Source organism: Danio rerio, chromosome 6 (genome assembly GCF_052040795.2).
Source record: "Danio rerio strain M-AB ecotype USA chromosome 6, GRCz13ab, whole genome shotgun sequence".
NCBI lineage: Eukaryota > Metazoa > Chordata > Actinopteri > Cypriniformes > Danionidae > Danio > Danio rerio.
Window position 1 is genome coordinate 4,438,142 of NC_141026.1, and position 20,836 is coordinate 4,458,977.

The 20,836-nt window shown below is 36.4% G+C and overlaps 1 protein-coding gene across 8 annotated transcripts in view; it reads left to right on the top strand.

Moving 5' to 3' along the window:
* Positions 1-18,583, top strand: part of sp5b (Sp5 transcription factor b) — an 86,596-nt gene extending 68,013 nt beyond the window's left edge. For 5 of the 8 annotated variants that reach the window (NM_001442362.1, NM_001442363.1, XM_087256218.1 and 2 more), the window contains 2 exon segments: positions 15,341-15,578; positions 17,673-18,583. In NM_001442362.1, coding sequence (NP_001429291.1) covers positions 15,546-15,578; positions 17,673-18,515 — 876 coding nt within the window. In that variant the 5' untranslated portion in view covers positions 15,341-15,545 and the 3' untranslated portion in view covers positions 18,516-18,583. 8 annotated transcript variants of the gene reach the window in all.
* Positions 18,584-20,836: the final 2,253 nt, after the last annotated feature.

Genomic DNA, 20,836 nt, shown 5'->3' on the forward strand with positions numbered 1-20,836 from the left:
TCTTTTAGTTGTCTACACAAAAAATACTGTTGTCCAATGACTGGCATAATTAACCTAACTTTCCTAAAAACCCTTAAAGTATAAGTTTTAAACTGCACTTTAAATATATCAAGTACAATATTATATTTATTCAGTAAATGCTGGATAAGTTGGTGGTTCATTCCGCTGTGCCGACCCCAGAATAATATTGGGAATATTGGGAAAAAAAGTATTAAAAGGATGGCTCATAATTTGATATTTAACTGTAGAAAATACTCAATTAAAGGCAATAAGTCCCTTTGTAAGACATTAATCACGTTGATTTAATTAATTGTATTGATTTTATGTATCATATTACTTATGAAATAACCAAAATTTATTGAAATATTCGCTTAAAGCTTTCAAATGTGCCCTGTACATTATTCATTCATTTTCCTTCGACTTAGATCCTTATTTATTAGTGGTCGCCACAGTGGAATGAACCGCCAACTTATGTAGTATTTGATTTACACAGCGCATGCCCTTCCAGCTGCAACCCAGTACTGGAAAACACCCATGCACTCACATTCACAATACACTATGGCCAATTTAGCTTATTCAATTAATCTACACCACATCTGTTTGGGCTGTGGGGGAAACCGAAGCACCTGGAGGAAACCCACGCCGACATGGGAGAACATTCAAACTCCACACAGAAATGCCAACTGGCCTAGCCGGGGCTCAAACCAGAGACCTTCTTGCTGTGAGGTGACAGTGCTAACCACTGAGCCACCGCATTGCCCTCCCCTGCACTTCACATGCATATTTAATCTTGCAGAATGATTTCACGAACATAAGTTGATGATGTGCAGTGATTTGCAATGCATTTCAAATCATTTGTATTGCATTATGACTTAAATCTGTGCCATATCCTCACTTCTTTACATTCTGTACGATCCGTTCTATAGCGGATCAACAACTTCCGCTGTATGTCAAGCCAGAGATTGTCCTTTTAGAAGAAAACTTGTCTAATTTCCAATCTAACAAGTGAAACATGACATGCAGATGATCATTCCTGGTGTGATACAGGATAGCAGCGTTTGTTTGCTCTCTCTCTCCGTTCATTACTAGGACTGTAACATATTGAAAGACACAGGGTGGTTATTCCATTATTTATAATGAAAACATCAGGCAGGTGAAGCACAAGCACACAGCGCATCTCCTGTAATTGACTCATTTATTCCCGTTAGTGGCTCATTCGTCTGTGGCTTGTGATGAATTAAACAGCCGGGCCGCGTCCCGTCTATAACCTCAGTGTTATTATCAATATGCCACACACACACACACACACACACACTGCTCTCCATGAGTGTGTTTCTGTCCAGTGATCGTCAGATTGCCTGAAACCTGCCGTCCATCTCTCACAATGCTAAACAACACCACCACACCAATAAAACACGGTAATAAAATCACTGTTATCAAGATCTGAATCGCATAAAACACCCAGAGAAAACAAAATCAATGAAAACTCGTTATTTTGGGGAAATTAGTATCACAGAAACAACCCTTTATAACTTTGGGATGAATCCTGGAAGGGATGTGCTGGGCTCATATGGAAAAAAGTAATTTATAGATGTAAATAAAGTGTTACTATATATCTCTCCATATAGTACTATATATAATAATAATAATAATAATAATAATAATAATAATTCCTTACATTTATATAGCGCTTTTCTGGGCACTCAAAGCGCTTTACATAATGGGGGGGAACCACCTAATCCACCACCAGTGTGCAGCATCCACCTGGATGGCGCGACGGCAGTCATTTTGTGCCAGACCGCACACCACCCACCAGCTGATTGGTGGAGAGGAGAAGCTGTGATGAAGCTAATTATGATCTGGGGAGGGTCAGGAGGCCATGATGGACAGAGGCCAGTGGGCAGATTTGGCCAGGATGCTGGGGTTAAACCCACCCTCTTTTTCAAAGTACATCGTGGGATTTTTAATGACCATGGAGAGTCGAGACCTCGGTTTAACATCTCATCCGAAAGACGGCGCTCACTGAGCAGTATAGAGTCCCCGTCACTATACTGGGGCATTAGGACCCACACAGACCGCAGGTTGAGCACCCCCTGCTGGCCTCACTAACACTAACTTTGTGAACTAACTTTCGGCAGCAACCTCGCTTTCCCATGTGGTCTCCCATCCAGGTACTGACCGGACGCAGCCCTGCTTAGCTTCGTGTGAGAGTTGCAGAGAGCTAGCTGCCGACAATCTCTGCAATGACTCAAATCACTGATTAATAAAGTCATCTGGAATGGCAAAGAAAGCGTTCAAGCAGGACTCCCAGAGTTCATTAAGATTTTTTGGATTCATCTTTAATGCCTCCTCCTTTATCTTACCCCAGACATGCTCAATAATGTTTATGTCTGATGAATGGGCTGGCCAATACTGGAGCAACTTGATTTTCTCTGCTTTCAGGAGCTTTGATGTGGAGGTTGAAGTGTGAGAAGGAGCGCTATCCTGCTGGAGAATTTGCCTCTCCTGTGGTTTGTAATGTAATGGGCAGCACAAATGCCTTGATACCTCAGGCTATTGATGATCCAGCCTGATCTCACGAGAAAACGTAAGTATTTTACGTTTTGTCAGTTTAGTGGCTAATTCGTACGAATTCCTACGAGTTCAGTCGTACGAAATGGTACGACTTTAAAAAGGAGGCGTGGCACCTGACCCCACCCCTAACCCCAACCGTCATTGGGGGATAAGCAAATCGTACTAAATTGTACGAATTAGATCGTACGAATTCATACGAATTAGCCACTAAATGAAAAAGTTACGAATTGCCGTGAGATTGTGTTGGATGATCCACTCTGCAGATCTCTCGCACGCCCTCATACTGAATGTAACTCCAAACCATGATTTTTCCTTCACCAAGCTTGACTGATTTCTATGAGAATATTGGGTCTATGTGGGTTCCAGTAGGTGTTCTTCAGTATTTGTGATGATTGTGATGCAGTTCAACAGATGATTCATCTGAAAAATGAACCTTTTGCCACTTTTCTAAATGATCAACTAGAAGTCAAGTTATTATTTGTTGCTCTTACAACTGGGATCAATGACAAGACTTTTGTCAGGTAGTGTACACTATTGTGTATTATATGCAAATTCTGATTAACTATAGCATACATGTTTGGGGCTTCGGATAAAACACAAAAGCAATATATGCACTATATCTGTGCTTTACCAGCACCTCTCTTCTCTGACTCTACTAAATTATACAATTTTATATCCATTTCAGTGGAGTACAGTAAATTATTTTGCACAGTGTTAGGTTCTGCCAAAAGCTAAATGAGTTTGTTACTGACTATTGGTCTTCAATAACTGTTTCTGCTGCCCCTGAAGGCAGACTACAGGTTTGGGTTTTCTTCCTCTTTATAACCGTGAAATAATTATGAACAGACCCTGAAGATGAAATTCACTGACATTTTTCCATTTCAGAAGTTAATGAACCGTAGGTAAAAATGTGGATTAGTAATGGGATTATTGATCCCGTTGTTTCTTCATTATCAGCAGGCGCCTCCTTTAGAAGAGACGTGCATTGCAGTGAGATTTCAGATTATATGCAAATTCTACTGGGCTAAAATACACAGAATACACAGTTATGAATAGCCAGTTGAGCAGCAGTGCAGTGATTGGCCGCAGGGCAGAAAATGAGCGTCTCTGGAGAGACGGAGGATGAATGGAGGATCTGACTCCCCAAGAGCAGCTGCTTAAAGAGGCACTCGGGACCCTTCACCTCACGCGTCCCGCGGGACACTCAGGGTTAATGGATGATGAAGGAGAATATCATGCTGAATTACAGACACAATGTGCACATGAGAACACAGACAGAAAGAGAGAGAACACTGAAATATGCAGCGCCTGTCTATATGTATTTGTGGACATTTGAATTTATACAGTAAAGTCCCATTAGTTAGTCAATGTCACCCATATGGGAAAAATACTATAGTAATTATAGCAAATACTAGTGTTTTTAAACCATGCCACATGCAAAAATACTATAGTAATGCATAGTAAAGCGTTTTTGAACCATGCCACATGCAGAAATACTATAGTAATGCATAGTAAAGCGTTTTTGAACCAAGCCACATGCAAAAATACTATAGTAATGCATAGTAAAGCATTTTTGAACCATGCCACATGCAGAAATACAATAGTAATGCATAGTAAAGCGTTTTTGAACCATGCCACATGCAAAAATTCTATGGTAATGTATAGTAAATACCAGCGTTTTTGAACCATGCCACATGCAAAAATACTATAGTGATGTATAGTAAATACCAGCGTTTTTGAACCATGCCACATGCAAAAATACTATGGTAATGTATAGTAAATACCAGCGTTTTTGAACCATGCCACATGCAAAAATACTATGGTAATGTATAGTAAATACCAGCGTTTTTGAACCATGCCACATGCAAAAATACTATAGTGATGTACCAGCGTTTTTGAACCATGCCACATGCAAAAATACTATAGTGATGTACCAGCGTTTTTGAACCATGCCACATGCAAAAATACTATGGTAATGTATAGTAAATACCAGCGTTTTTGAACCATGCCACATGCAAAAATACTATAGTGATGTACCAGCGTTTTTGAACCATGCCACATGCAAAAATACTATAGTGATGTATAGTAAATACCAGCATTTTTGAACCATGCCACATGCAATAATACTATAGTAATGTATAGTAAAAAATAGTGTTTATTTACAATCTCATGGCAATTCGTAACTTTTTGATTTAGTAATTCGTATGGATTCGTACATCTAATTCGTACAATTTAGTACGATTTGCCCATCACCCAATGATGGTTAGGGGTGGGATTGGGTGCCACACCTCCTTTTTTAAAATCTTACATTTTCGCACGACTGAGCTTGTACGAGTTAGCCACTAAACTGACAAAACGTAAAATAATTATGTTTCCTTGTGAGATCACAATTACAATTAGGTTATTAATCCTCTTTATTAACAAAACATGTTGACAATACAGACCACTTTAAAGCTGTTGTTATTATTGGTTCTCTGGATTTGCCAATAACAATTAAGCATTTTATTTCACATTTGAGCCAAATAATGACAATATTGCCTGTTTTGAGCTGCTTTACAGTTGAACTTCTATTTGTTTCACTATTTAAAAACTTTCCAACACCAGAGTTTTCTTCCTGCTTTACTTCAGTAATGATTCCAGCATTTGATTTTTGCTTTAGAAGTAAATATAACTTGATGTATTAGCCAACTCAGTGCTTTAATAATGAAAGTGAAAAACATTTCCGAGAGCAAATCCTTCTTTAAAGAGCTTAATGTGCAACCGACCTAAAACTATGATGCACTGATGCATGTCATTGCTGAAAGTTTGGATTAACTTTTAAATGTTTAATGTTTCTAAATTAAACTATTGAACTCAAACAACTAGAAGATGATTTTTTAAATCACACTCAATTATAAATTAGTCAGTCGGACTATTTGAACACTTCTGCATAATGTTGCATGAAGCAGATGTTCAGTGAGGGTCAGACAGCTGATGCTGTGCTGCTCTGAATTTGATTGATATTCAGTTCAAAAGGTGGCTTGTTTAGAAACATGCACAATTCTTTCTTGGCTTAGATTAGCAGTAGGTTAATGAAATCATTATCTCATGGAGGCTGGAAATGCAGTTGGTGCTTGATTTTATCTGTTTGTTTTCAGCAACATAGTGGTTAGCACTGTCGCCTCACAGCAAAAAGGTCCCTGGTTCGATTCCCAGCTGGGTCAGTTGGCATTTCCGTGTGGAGTTTGCATGTTTTCTCTGGGTGCTCCAGTTTCCCCCACAGTCCAAACACATGCGTGAATTGATTTACTAAATTGGCCGTAGTGTATGTGTGTGAATGAGTGTGTATGGGTGTTTTCCAGTACTGGGTTGCAGCTGGAAGGGAAATTGCTGCATAAAACATATGCTGGATAAGTTACCGGTTCACACTGATAGATGTGGGCCAGTAGTGGCCTTCTGCAAGAATACGCACTAGAATAGCTCTAGGATTATCATCCATACATGCTTAATCATCTATATCACATACGGCTGCAGACGAAAGTTGACAAGAATTATTTATATTATTTATTAAATTTCCCATTAATTGTATTTGATTAACGCCTACCCAAACACTAAACCCAACCATCACAGTAATGTAAAAATAGATCTGGATCTGAAGTCTTCTCTATGAGCATAGCTAATTGACCATGTGGATGGATAATAACAGCCTTCTGAGCCTACCAGTAGCACATAAAGAGTCAATACTGATAGTTTAAAGTGTGTATGTATGTATGTATATATATATGTATGTATATATATATATATATATATATATATATATATATATATATATATATATATATATATATATATATATATATATATAGGTAGGTAGGTAGGTAGGTAGGTAGGTAGGCAGGCAGGCAGGCAGGCAGGCAGGCAGGCAGGTAGTTTAAAGCTATATATTAGCCCCTAAAACATCCATGCTGGTAGTTTAAAGCTATATATTAGCCCCTAAAACATCCATGCTGGTAGTTTAAAGCTATATATTAGCCCCTAAAACATCCATGCTGGTAGTTTAAAGCTATATATTAGCCCCTAAAACTTCCATGCTGGTAGTTTAAAGCTATATATTAGCGCCTAAAACATCCATGCTGGTAGTTTAAAGCTATATATTAGCCCCTAAAACATCCATGCTGGTAGTTTAAAGCTATATATTAGCCCCTAAAACATCCATGCTGGTAGTTTATAGCTATATATCAGCCCCTAAAACATCCATGCTGGTAGTTTAAAGCTATATATTAGCCCCTAAAACATCCATGCTGGTAGTTTAAAGTTATATATTAGCCCCTAAAATATCCATGTAGGTAGTTTAAAGCTATATATTAGCCCCTAAAACATCCATGTAGGTAGTTTAAAGCTATAAATTAGCCCCTAAAACATCCATTCTGGTAGTTTAAAGTTATATATTAGCCCCTAAAATATCCATGCAGGTAGTTTAAAGCTATATATTAGCCCCTAAAACATCCATGCTGGTAGTTTAAAGCTATATATTAGCCCCTAAAACATCCATGCTGGTAGTTTAAAGTTATATACAATGGGAATCTAAAAGAGTGTTGAAATTGGAGATGTACCAAATTTTAGCCAATGAAAATCTATTGTCCGAAAATACGTTACATAACCATCATAGTACTGTAAAAACAGATCTAGAGCTGATTAACCATGTGGATGGATGATAGCAGCCTACCAGTAGGCACAGAAGGTCCCTACTGACCCATATCTATCAGCTGATAACCACTGATAACGCCCATTCAACTGAGTGATAACATTCAAAGCGGGTGGTAAGATCCACATTGTAATGTAGTCTTATTCAAATGTAAACAAAAGGGAAGCCTCTGGTAATTGGAGCACTGGACTACATAGGCTGTTTTCTTCACAGGAAAATATTATTTCTTTTTTTACCGCAAATGCTGGAGCTCATAGGCATGACAATTAAAAAAGCATGTTATCGGGTCAGGAGAGCCTGGGGAGGAAGATGCCCGTTAATAGACTGAACATTTTCTACATGCACTCCAGGGTGTGAGAGTGACCCAGTTTACATCAGACCTTCAGTTTAAGCGAGAGAGAAAGAGAGAGAAAGAAAGCAGTGACGACAACATTGAGTCTAGTCTGTAATTATTTATAATGGTTATTAGAGCGGATCGGACACAGACGAGTCAGAAGAGTTCTAGGCCAATTAGCTTCATGCACTTGGTAAATGTCAACATAGAGAGCGCTGGTTTAAATCCACATGCATATTCTCGCAAAAACAAAAAGGTACAAAAGCTGTCACGCTACCATTTAAAAAGTTACAATTTTGAACTACTATGTTAGATCCATATTGGTACCTTAAAATGATTAGCACCAAAGGGTTCATGCTGGTAGTTTAAAGTTCTATTTTAGCCCCTACAGTGTCCATACTGGTAGTTTAAAGTTATATATTAGCCCCTAAATTGTTTATATGGGTAACCTTAAAGTTATATTAGCACCTAGGGAATCTATACCTTAAAGTTATTAGCCCCCAAAGAGTATTTACTTGTGACCCTAAAGTTATATACAGTATTAGCATCCAAAGAGTCTATAATAATATCTTTAAGTTTTTAGCACCAACGGGTCCATACCGGTACCTTAAATAGCACATAAAGAGTCCACACAGGTAGTTAAAAGTTTCATATTAGCCCCTAAAGTGTCCATACTGGTCGTTAAAAGTTTTATATTAGCCACTAAAGTGTCCGTACGGGTAACCTTAAAGTTATATATTAGCACTTAAAATGTCTATCATAGTACCTTAAAGTTGTTAGCATCTAAAGGGTCCATACTGGTACCTTAAATTTTTAAATTAGCACATAAAGAGTCCACACAGATGGTTTAAAGTTATATATTGTCCCCTAAATTGTTCATATAGTTAACCTTAAACTTATATATTAGCACCTAAAGAATCTATATAAAGTTATCAGCTCCCAAAGAGTCCATACTTGTGACCTTAAAGTTATATGTTAGCACCTAAAGTGTCCGTACTGGTAGTTTAAAGTTATATATTAGCACCTAAAGAGTCTGCAATGGTACTTTAAAGTTATTACCACCTAAAGGGTCCATACTGGTAGTTTAAAGTTATATATTAGCACTTAAAGAGTCTATAATGGTACTTTAAAGTTATTAAACCACCTAAAGGGTCCATACCGGTACCTCAAATTTTTATGTTAGCACAAAAAGAGTCCACACAGGTGGTTTAAAGTTATATATTAGCCCCTAAAGAGTCTGCACTGACACCTTAAATTTATTAGCCCCTAAAGAGTCCATACGGGTAACCCTTAAGTTCTAGATTAGCACCTAAAGAGTCTATGATGGTACCCTAAAGTTATTAGCACCTAAAGGGTCCATACTGGTACCTTAAATGTATATATTAGCACATAAGGAGTCCACACAAGTAGTTTAAGATTATATATTAGCCCCTAAAGTGTCCATACTGGTAGTTTAAAGTTCTATGTTGGCTCATAAAGTGTCCTTACTGGTAATATAAAGTCATATATTAGCCCCTAAAGTGTTTATAATGGCAACCTTAAAGTTATGTATTAGCACCTAAAGATTCTTTAATCCTACCTAAAAGTTATTAGCCCCTAAGAGTCCATATGGTAACCTTAAAGTATTAGCACCTAAAAAAAAGTCTAAAGCCTTAAGTCTATAATGGTACCTTTAAAGTTTTGTATCTTAATGGTCTATGTTGGTACCTTAAAATTATATATTAGTGCCTAAAGAGTATATAGGCATCCTTAACTTCTATGTAAGGTGACAGCTTATACCTTTACTTCAGTTTCAGTACCAAATTCACTCTCAGAAATGTACGCACACAGTGGTTTGGGTTTGGATTTGGATTGAGGAGATACAATATTTTGGGTTTAATGTTGAAACATTACACGGTCTGACCTACAATGATCATATTGTGGTAATAGAGAAGCGTGGGCTGACTGTAGATCAGTAACTGACAGAAGACGGAGCTGCTCATCTAATGATGTCTGAACCTGTTTTGATGAACACAATCAATGTTAATTACAGCAGCAGAAATGGCCTTGAACAAAGTTGAAATTTGCTTTTCTGAATGTCTTCGCTGAGGTGATTTTTCTGGTGTAAAAACCTGCAGATCCTGATCAGATGGTTGAAGAAATCATCCGAGAAGAGGAAATTCTGTAGAATAAATTTGAAAACTAAACGGCGGGCGGTTCATTCCTCTGTGGCGACCCCTGATAAATAAGGAAATAAGCCAAAGGAAAATGGATGAATAAATGAACTAAATGGTGAGAAGAAATTTGAATTAGAAACTGGAAAAACTGGAAAAATGTTTCTTGCAAAGGTTGTTTTATTTGATTAGAAAATATTTAATTTAAAAATGTTGTAATATTTAATTTTCCTTCAACTTCGTCCCTTTATTCATCAGGGATCGCCACAGCAGAATGAACCGCCAACTTATCCAGCATATGTTTTACACAGCGAATGCCCTTCCAGTCGCCACTCAGTACTGGGATACATCCTTACTCAATCATTCACACACTCATACACTACTGCCAGTTTAGTTTTCCCAATTGGCCAGGAGATGTAGAGTGTCAGATGATCCATCACCATATCTAAAATGTAAGCATCTTGACAGCACTTATAAACACAGCAACACAGCTGTCTATTAGTACGTCTGTTTTGTCCATAATTCTCAGAAATGTTCAACACAACATTGAACATTACATTGACTTTAGAAATCATTAATAAGAATGCACATTTTCTTTAAAACTCACAGCTCACTGCTCTGAACCAAATCATTTCATTTGTGCATAGCTGAAAACCAAGTAACTCTTAAACTTTGAAGGAATCTTAATCGATGTTTATTTTTAGCTGGTTTAAACACATTCGCTTGCAGATTTACTTCAGCATTCAGAGGCTGATAAAACTCATGAACCAGCATCTGCACTTCTTGTCAAAAAGAGACGCTGATGGCAACAGAACTAAAGGACATCATGCAGGAAAACGACAGAGAATATCCTCATATCTCACAGACAGGTGAGGGACTTTCTGAGGAACGTGACGCTTTAGTGTGTGTAACCAGAAGATTACCTGTGGGCAAATCTGACAGTGCCTGCATGACGATAAAACCACTGGATCATGCTAACATGTCGCTGTGATGCTAAGAAGATTTCCCCAAATGACAAAGACTGGGGCTTCTTTCATCTCGGTTTAAGTTGGTTTCTCTAAGCCAGATATTTAAGTCACCATCTCTGGTCAAACAGCCCAAGAGTTGTCCAAAAGCTGAATTGTAAAGTAGAACGCTGGATGATTATGAGCTAGCATTGAAATCCAGGATTTTACAGCTTTACAGATTAAACATATTTTGCAACATCAACAAGAAGGACCGAGGGCGTTCTGCTGTCCTCGACTTCCAGTCCAGATCATTCAATCAAGCATTCAGGTCACTTTTGAGTCCAAAAAAGAGATTTAGTTTACCTTGGGAAGACAATTCATTCTTTTATTAAGCATTTTTTATTAGTGCTTAGTAAACTATATTAGCTGGTCAAATCATAAAGACTGCTGAGGGGGTCGTCATCATCATAATCAACCCAAGTACACAAACTCAAGTGTGTATTACAGTCTTGGCATATGTGGAATATTACCATGTTTTTGTTGTTGTTTTAATATACACTAATCGGCCACTTTATTAGGTACACCTTACTAGTACCATTTTGGACCCCCTTTTGCCTTCAGACCTGCCTTAATCCTTCGTGGCATAGATTAAACAAGGTACTGGAATTATTCCTCAGGGATTTCGCTCCATATTGACATGATATGAGATCATGTGACTGTGGAGGCCATTTGAGTACAGTGAACTCATTGTCATGTTCAAGAAACCAGTCTGAGATGATTCACGCTTTATGACATGGTGTTATCCTGCTGGAAGTAGCCATCAGAAGATGGGTACACTGGTCATAAAGGGATGGACATGGTCTGTAACAATAATCACGATGGCTGTGGCATTGACACGATGCTCAAGTGGTACTAGTGGGCCCAAAGTGTGCCAAGAAAATCTCCCTTACACTATTACACCACCACCACCAACCTGAACCGTTGATACAAGGCAGGATGGATCCATGCTTTCATATTGTTGACGCCTTATTCTGACCCGACCATCCAAATGTGGCTGTAGAAATCGAGTCATCAAGGCATCAACAAGGCATTTGTGCCCACAGAACTGACGCTCACTGGAAATGGGTCTTTCCCACTGTTACCAGTTTGCCTGCCATTTACGTTGGCGGACTTGAAAGGCAGAGAGGAGTTGACCACGATGACAGGGTTCAAGTCAGGTGAAGAACGGTTCAAGAAAGCAGGGAAGACAAAAACAAAAAATAAACTAGACAATAACAGGGTGAGAATGTGGTAAAATCTGAAAACGTGGTAAAAATCAGCCGAGGGCTTTTCTTTTTCTGGATTGCTTTTGAAAACACTGTCGGTTGGGTTTAGGGAAGGAGGAGGGTGGATCGGTCAGTCAGTCAGTCAACAGTGGCCTCTGGTGGATTTACGTGAGAACAGCAGGCACAAATTACACTTGCAAGAGATATTTGGGATTTCAAAAACGGTACACAGCGTCCTCTGGTGGATTCGCGAAAACTGCAAGAAAAAAAAAGAAAAAAAAAGTAGCTCCTGGGACGTATTTGACGCTCTCCAAAAATGTATATAGGGGAACGTTTTCAGTGTGAGCTTATATATTATTTCTTATACATTACATCATTTCAAACTACTAAAGTGTCAATAAAAAGTCACTTTGTTAAACTGTAGAGTTGAACATTCAACATCAAAAGTCAACAAAGCAGAGATCAACATGCCATATGCAATTCACAACCATAAATAAACAGAAAACAATACCGAAACTGTTAATTCACAGATATTTTTTTACAGCAGGACAAGCGAAACACACACACACATGCACAAGCAGGTTCATGACCCACCGCTAAACTCCTCCACAACTCTGCGCCAGAACTCTTGCTTTAAAAGACAAAACCAGGCTTCACCTCAAAGGTTCACCAAGGGAAACAGGAGAGAACGATCACATTACTGAGGGAAACTTTTAAATTAAAGAGACCCGAGTTGGAGGGCCTTCATGTAGGCCTGAGGGAACAATGGCTGCTTTCTGTTTCCGTGCGACTTCAAAGCTGTGTGCGGTAAAGAAACAGAGTTGTGCTTTGTTGTGGAAAAGCCACAGATGTTGCTGTAGTTGTAAGCTCTTCAAGAGGTTTTCAATGGCCTGAGCGTCCCACATGCAGATCCTTAATGCTCAAAGGTCTCCATGCTGTGCTTTTTAAAGTGCTGTAGCGTCATTTCACTTTAAAATTGGGGCAAATGTTAGCGTCAAACCTTAAAGTCAATGCTAAGAATTCAATTTAAAATACAGACATTTTTTTTTACAAGTATTGTCTGCAATGTGCAGTGCTCAACATATAAGTACACCCCGTCACAAATAACCGTCACGTCTTTTAAATTCATATTATTAATAGGAAGCTATACAATATTGTATTTGTGCATATACATTAGATTAGTCAGTACTAAAGCCAAATCTGGAGCTTATTTAACAAAAATAACTTAAGATAATGGTCCAAAAACTAGAAAAGCCAAATTTCTATGTTATAAAAAAAATTAAATGCAAATTTTAAAAAGAGGAAAAATCAAGAGAAGCAAAGAAATGGAAAAATTTTGTTGAAATTTTGTAGCTTGAAATTTTAATTTCTCCAATATTTAGCTTGAATTGAATTGTATTATCTTTCAATTTCTAAATATGTTTAGTGACTAAAATATTGTTTTAATAAATATATCTGTTTAATAAATGTGTTTTGTTTAAATGCGCAAAAATACATTGCCTATATTCACTGAGAAATTAATAAAAATATTAATTATCAAAATGGGATGTACTTAATTATGCTGAGCACAAAATTAAACCACACTGAACTGAACTAAACTGAACTTCAACTCTGAAAGCTGAACTGACACTGTTTCAATTTACTATAATCTTCTATGTGGAGCTCCTTTGACACAATCCACATAGTAAAAGAGTTATAGAAATAAAGATGAATTGAATTGAGCACTGTACATCAGACTGACAGATTTTATTATGATTTATAATTTCTAGAATTTTAGAAACATGTTCAGTCCAATACCAGTGTAGTTTTAATATCATTGTTAATCTCTGTTCATAGTTAATACAACCTGTATATAATGTTCATAGTACATCCATCTGTAAATACCACCCATAGTTTTGCTATAATTGCACTTTATAACTTATACCTACAGTTGAAACCAAGAGTTTGCACACACTCTAAAAAAAGCATTATAACCATTTTTTTATGTCTGATGGTAAATCACACTAAACGTTTACTATTTTAGGTCCATGAGGATTACCTAAATGATTTGCATTTGCTAAATGCCAGAATTATGAGACAATTTTTATTTTTTTGAGAATTTAATTAATTAAAAAATTTTATTTTAGTTTTTATTAGTTTTTATTTTATTTTAGTTTTTATTAATAGGTGTTTTTTTACATGTTATACTTTCAGTTTAAATATAGTACATATTTGTAGCACATTGTTTAATTTAATGCTACATTTTTTTTTAATATGCTTTAAAGTCAATGCTAAGAATTAAATAAAAAATAGAGTCACTACAAGTATTGTCTGCAATGTGTAATAGACTGAAAGATTTTATCATGATTTAAAATTTCTAGAATTTCAGAAATATGTTCAATCCAGTACCTGTGGTATTTTAGTATCATTGTTGATAGGCTTTTGTAGTTGTTATTAATAGTTTATTTATTTACATTTTATGCTTTCAATTTAAATTATTTACATATATTGATATGTGTGTGTGTGTGTGTGTGTGTGTGTGTGTGTGTGTGTGTGTGTGTGTGTGTGTGTGTGTGTGTGTGTGTGTGTGTGTGTGTGTGTGTGTGTGGTATATTCAGTTTAATTTAATGCTTAAATATTTTTAGAAATAAGCTTTGTAAAATATTTTAGCGTTAAAATCAACTAAATGAAAGTTAGTAGCAATAACAGCTTGATAATAAGATAATTAATAATTAATAATTTTTATATTAATTTAAAATGAACTGTTTTATAGTTTAAGTTTAGTTTTTTATGTTTTACATATATTTTTATTTATTAGGGAGGGGGTGATTGCATTATTTACTTAATTTTTATGTTTTTGTCTTTAGTTTAATTGTTTATTCATATTTTATTATTAATAAAAATGGCCCAAGTATATTATTATTTAGGTTATATATTAATATTTGTAAATTATATATAATTTAAAAAATGTTTATACTTGATAGATAAAGATATACATGCAGGGCATAAACCATAATTAATTATTGTAATATATAGGCAAGCAGTAGTTTTATGTTCATATATTTTTGTTTGTTTGTTTAAAAGCTAATTTTCCTCATCCCTGGAACTTGTCTGTTTAATTTAAAATGTAAAGTGGTTGCCTTTCCATTGTTTGACTGCAATAAATGAATGTATAATTGCAACTTATTAATTTAATTATGCAGTATCCAGAGACAAAAAAATACATTTCCATAAAAGACCTAAACCACAATTGCTGTTTTAAATGTTGCAAATAGTGACAAACACACTTTGTAATACTTCTTTGATCCTTTCACTTAATCCAGATGCAATAATTCATTAATTGCATCCTTCATCTCTCCCCAAAATTACCCCCCTCAAAAATAACCAGTTCTTTTATGATCCAGAGCCGCAAACACTCGACGGATTTGAGCTGTTCGTTCTGCTTTGATGATTGGACAGCGGTAATCTTCAAAGGCACAACTCTTCATTCTGACTGGCTGGAGTTCTGATCAAACTCCCGTGTGTTCACTTTACTCCAACATTCTCCCGCGATTCAAGAGGCGCAAGTTACCTCTCTTTTGGGAACTAAAGGATCGACAGACCCTCATAATGCACCATGACCCACTGCAGGCTTTCCTTCAGGTGCGTAAAGACCAGCCAATCTCTGACATAAACTTTGCTAACTTGTAATTTCAGGTGTTGGATTTGATGTGGTTTTGAGCGATGAATTACTAAAAGCTGATTAAACTTTAAGTCAAGTTTTCACATTTTTTGTATGTTTGTTATAATGATGCTGTAATGTTTATTTATTTTTTTTGTAATTATCTACACTGTAAAAAAAAATCCTGGTTGCCTTACATTTTTAAGCTGAATCAAATTAACCTTATAAGTCCATTGAACTTATATTACTATGTGAAACTGACTTAAAACTGCTTGCATAACTGATAAAATTAAGTTAGAACGTGATTAACATGTTTAATAAGTTACAATGAACTAAAAACATGCCGTCAGCACTAATTGTTCATATAATTTTTTACAGTGTAGGCTATTTAAAAGAGTTCGGAAGGTTTTAATCAATTGAATGTTTTAAAGAAACAGAGCAACAGTAAACAAACACCTTTTGTAATTAATTTTAACTATTTTGAATATTAAGACATTAAAATAAGCCTATAATAAAAATGAAAATTGGCTAAATGTTTCTAAATGTTTCTGATAGTCAGGTTCAGTTTCAGTAAAGAATCAAGTAAACTTATTCATTTCAATAGGCCAACTAGCCTACTATAGTCCTGAGACCCAAAGAAAATGTTTGTTTGTTTTTTCTGTGATTTCTTGCATCCTTTGGGTTAAAAAAAAAAATCCACAATTTAGAGTTTTTACATTTTGTTTTTATTTTTAATTTTACAGCATATCCAGCCTGATCTCACGAGAAAACATAAGTATTTTACGTTTTGCCCGTTTAGTGGCTAATTCGTACGAATTCGTACGAGTTCAGTCGTACGAAATGGTACGATTTTAAAAAGGAGGCGTGGCACCTGACCCCCCCCCCCAACCCCAACCGTCATTGGGGGATAAGCAAATCGTACTAAATTGTACAAATTAGATCGTACGAATTCATACGAATTAGCTACTAAATGAAAAAGTTACGAATTGCCGTGAGATTGTGTTGGCATATCCACTGTAGTTGACCACCGGACCATTTTAGTTTGAAACGGCTGCCACTCAGACAACAAAACAGTACAGGATATGGCTGTAAAGGGATCAGAAAGATTCGACCCTTCCTATCTGAACATGCAGCTCAACTCCTTGTTCAAGCTCTTGTTCTTTCCAGACTAGACTATTGCAACTCTCTACTAGCTGGGCTTCCAGCTAACTCTATCAAACCTCTTCAGATGCTTCAGAATGCAGCAGCACAAGTGGTCTTTAATCGAACCTAAAAGAGCACATGTCACTCCGCTGCTCATCCGTTTGCACTGGCTGCCAGTTGCTGCTCGCATCAAATTTAAAGCACTGATGTTTGCTTACAAAGCGATTTCTGGCTTTGCTACTTCTTATCTGCTCTCACTTCTGCAGATCTATAGGCCCTCCAGAAACTTGCGTTCTGTGAATGAACGTCGCCTCTTGGTTCCATCCCAAAGAGGGAAGAAAACGATTTCCCGAACGCTCGCGCTCAATCTGACCAGTTGGTGGAATGAACTCCCTAACTGCATCAGAACGGCAGAGTCACTCGCTGTCTTCAAGAAACGACTAAAAACTCAAATATTTAGTCTCCACTTCCCTTACTAATATGCAACTACCTCTCTGACTCCTCAACTAACTACAAAAAAATAAATAAAAATTACTAATGCTTTCCTTCTTAGACTTTACACACCTTTACACACGCCTACAGCACTTATTCATTGTTGCTCTTATAGTTGTGTAAATTGCTTCCTTGTCCTCATTTGTAAGTCGCTTTGGATAAAAGCGTCTGCTAAATGACTAAATGTAAATTTAAATATTAATCCAATATTAATGTAACAAAAACAAAACAAAAGCCATTTTTTCCTTTTGTATTGAAATTCCTGAAACACTTTAGTCTGAAAAACCCAATGTCAAGTGTAGGTTTTCCAATATTTGACCCACCCAACATTCGGTTAAAACAACCCAGAATATTTATAGCTTTGATTTTGGGTATAAGGTTTGCAGGTCACCACCTTGCAGAGTAAGACATTTTACGCATTGATTATGTTTTATTTTAAGATTCGAACATCAAGCTCAACTCCAGAATCCATCAAATCTTCTCCCTTGATGTTGCTGGAAGACACCTGTAATCGCATTGGCCGTGCATCCCAATCCATGGAGTCCTATATCCCATATGCTTCCCCAAATAAACTCTTCCATCCCTGGAGAAGTACTGACTCCACTCATCCATCCCAATCAACCTTCTCTATTCCTCCTTTACACCAGGACATGCCACTGACCGAACACTTTGACTGTTCACCCCTGAAGGTGTTGCCTTGCCCATCCTCATGTATTTCAACCTGCGTACCCTCACACACCGCACTCGTGCACGCGCAGAGACATTTGGCACGGGATGACATCCAATGGTGGAGCTCCACCAATCACTCCTCGGCGCATTTTCAGCTCACACGTGGGTGGATTTTGGGTCAGCCAGAGTTTGGCCACTATCAGTCCCAAATCCTGCTGAACTCAAAGTCACGACGAAGCCGGAGATGCGCGTGTCCTAATTGCCAGAAAAACGCTGACACGCCGGGCAGGAGAAAGCAGCACGCCTGCCACATACCAGGCTGCGCGAAGGTGTACGGAAAGACATCTCACCTGAAGGCGCACCTGAGATGGCACGCGGGGGAGAGGCCCTTCATCTGCAGCTGGATGTTTTGCGGGAAAAGTTTCACGCGCTCGGATGAGCTCCAGCGACACCTGCGCACACACACCGGGGAAAAGCGCTTCACCTGCCCGGACTGCTCCAAGCGCTTCATGCGCAGTGACCACCTGGCCAAACACCTGAAGACACACCTGATGAGGAAGAACAGAGGGCTTTTTCCCATGCTGGATCACATCAACAAAACTCTTGCATCTTAAATATACTTCTGTAACCATTTACTGGATGTGGTCGTATGAGCTTTAAAATAAATAGGCTGTGAATGAAATCTGTGGTTCATGTTTTTAGTTTTCTCCTTTCATTTATGCTTTTGAACTGCATTATGGAATCTTGTTCTTTCTTTCAACAACTTTAAACATTGAAAATGTATTTTAAAAATTGACTTTAATTAACATTTTTAATAGTTTAAAGTGATAGAGTCCTATTTTCTGGGTTGGTGTTTTATGTTACAGTACAAACAACTTGTCAGTAGGCCTACCTTTTTTCTGTTATTTTACAGAGTTATTTCTGTATTTATTATTAATTATACATTTACATTATTTCAAACTACTAAATTGTCAATAAAAGTCACTTTGTTAAACTGTATAGTTGCATTTTCAACTTTAAAAGAGCAGAGATCATAATGCCATAATGCCATTTTATTATTAAGATTACAGTGTGTCGGAAGACCCTCAGAAGTCTCATCAAAACCCAGTGAAAAAGTCAGTTTGCACATGTAGGTCATTTATGCTTATTAATAGTATATATATATATATATATATATATATATATATATATATATATATATATATATATATATATATATATACATATATATATATATATATTTTTTTTTTTTTTTTTTTTTTTTTTTTTTTTTGCTTCACGAGAGGAAAGAGTTATTTCTGATACTAATTATTACTATACACTCACCGGCCACATTATAAGGTACACCTTACTAGTACTGGGTTGGACCTGCTTTTGCTTTAAGACCTGCCTTAATCCTTTGTGGCATAGATTCAACAAGGTACTGGAAATATTCCTCAGAGATTTTGGTATTTATTGACATGATGGCATCACGCAGTTGCTGGAGATTTGTCAGCTTCACATCCATGATGCCATGGGCGTAAATCCTGGGGGGGACGGGTGTGACATGTCCCCTCCCATTCGAGGGTTGTTCTTTCTTTCAACAACTTTAAACATTGAAAATGTATTTCAAAAATTTACTTTAATTAACATTTTTAATAGTTTAAAGTGATAGAGTCCTATTTTCTGGGTTGGTGTTTTATGTTACAGTACAAACAACTTGCCAGTAGGCCTACATTTTTTCTGTTATTTTACAGAGTTATTTCTGTATTTATTATTAATTATACATTTACATTATTTCAAACTACTAAATTGTCCATGAAAGTCACTTTGTTAAACTGTATAGTTGCATTTTCAACTTTAAAAGAGCAGAGATCATAATGCCATAATGCAATTCACAACCGTAAATAAACGAAAAACACAAAATTCGGAAATTGTTAATTAACAGATATTTTTTACAGTGTAAAAAATAAAAATAAAAAATTAATGTGCAGTTCAAGTCAGAGTTATTAGCCCCCTTTTTATTTTTTGGTTTTTTTAAATATTTCCCAAGTGATGTTCAACAGAGCAAGGACATTTTCACAGCATGTCTGATATTATTTTTTTTTCTTCTAAAGAAAGTCTTATTTGCTTTATTTCGGTTAGAATAAAAGTAGTTTTTTAACATTTTAAGGACAAAATTATTAGCCCCTTTAAGCTAAATGTTTTTCGATGGTCTACAAAACAAACCATCATTATACAATAACATGCCTAATTACCCTAACCTGCCTAGTTAACCTAAATAATAGAAGTGTCTTGAGAAATTTCTAGTCAAATATTATTTACTGTCATCATGGCAAAGATAAAATAAATTAGTTATCAGAGATGAGTTATTAAAACTATTATGCTTAGAAATGTATTGAAGAAATCTTCTTACCGTTAAACAGAAACTGGGAGAAAACATTAACAGGGTAGCTAATAATTCAGGGGGGCTAATAATTCTGACTTTACCTGCACATATCTGTCATATATGTTTTTGTGTTAAGCCTTTGACATTTCTGGAAAAAAAATTTGATAAACACAACACAAAAATCACTATTCAGAATTCAAAAACGTGCATTCATTTAAGAAATAATCTTTGGGGAACCAGTAATGATTCTTCTGGCACTCCCTTAGACCCTTTTGTTTTAGAGTATTTATTTAGGCCTGATTTTCAGTAAAGTGGATTAAAGTTCCAACATGGTTTGTTCATAAGTACTTTTATATTTAAGATTTTTCTAACGCCTTCAGATGTGGTCAAGTTGCCATCTCTATGCAAATATACAGTATATAGTCAACATTTAAAGTAGATCATTAACTTTCATCAAAATTGTCCTAAAACCACCTGGCCAAACGCTTAAAGATGCACTTGATGAGGATGAACAATGTTTTTCATGCTGGATCACATCAATAAAAATCTGTTTAAGTTTCTTTTTTC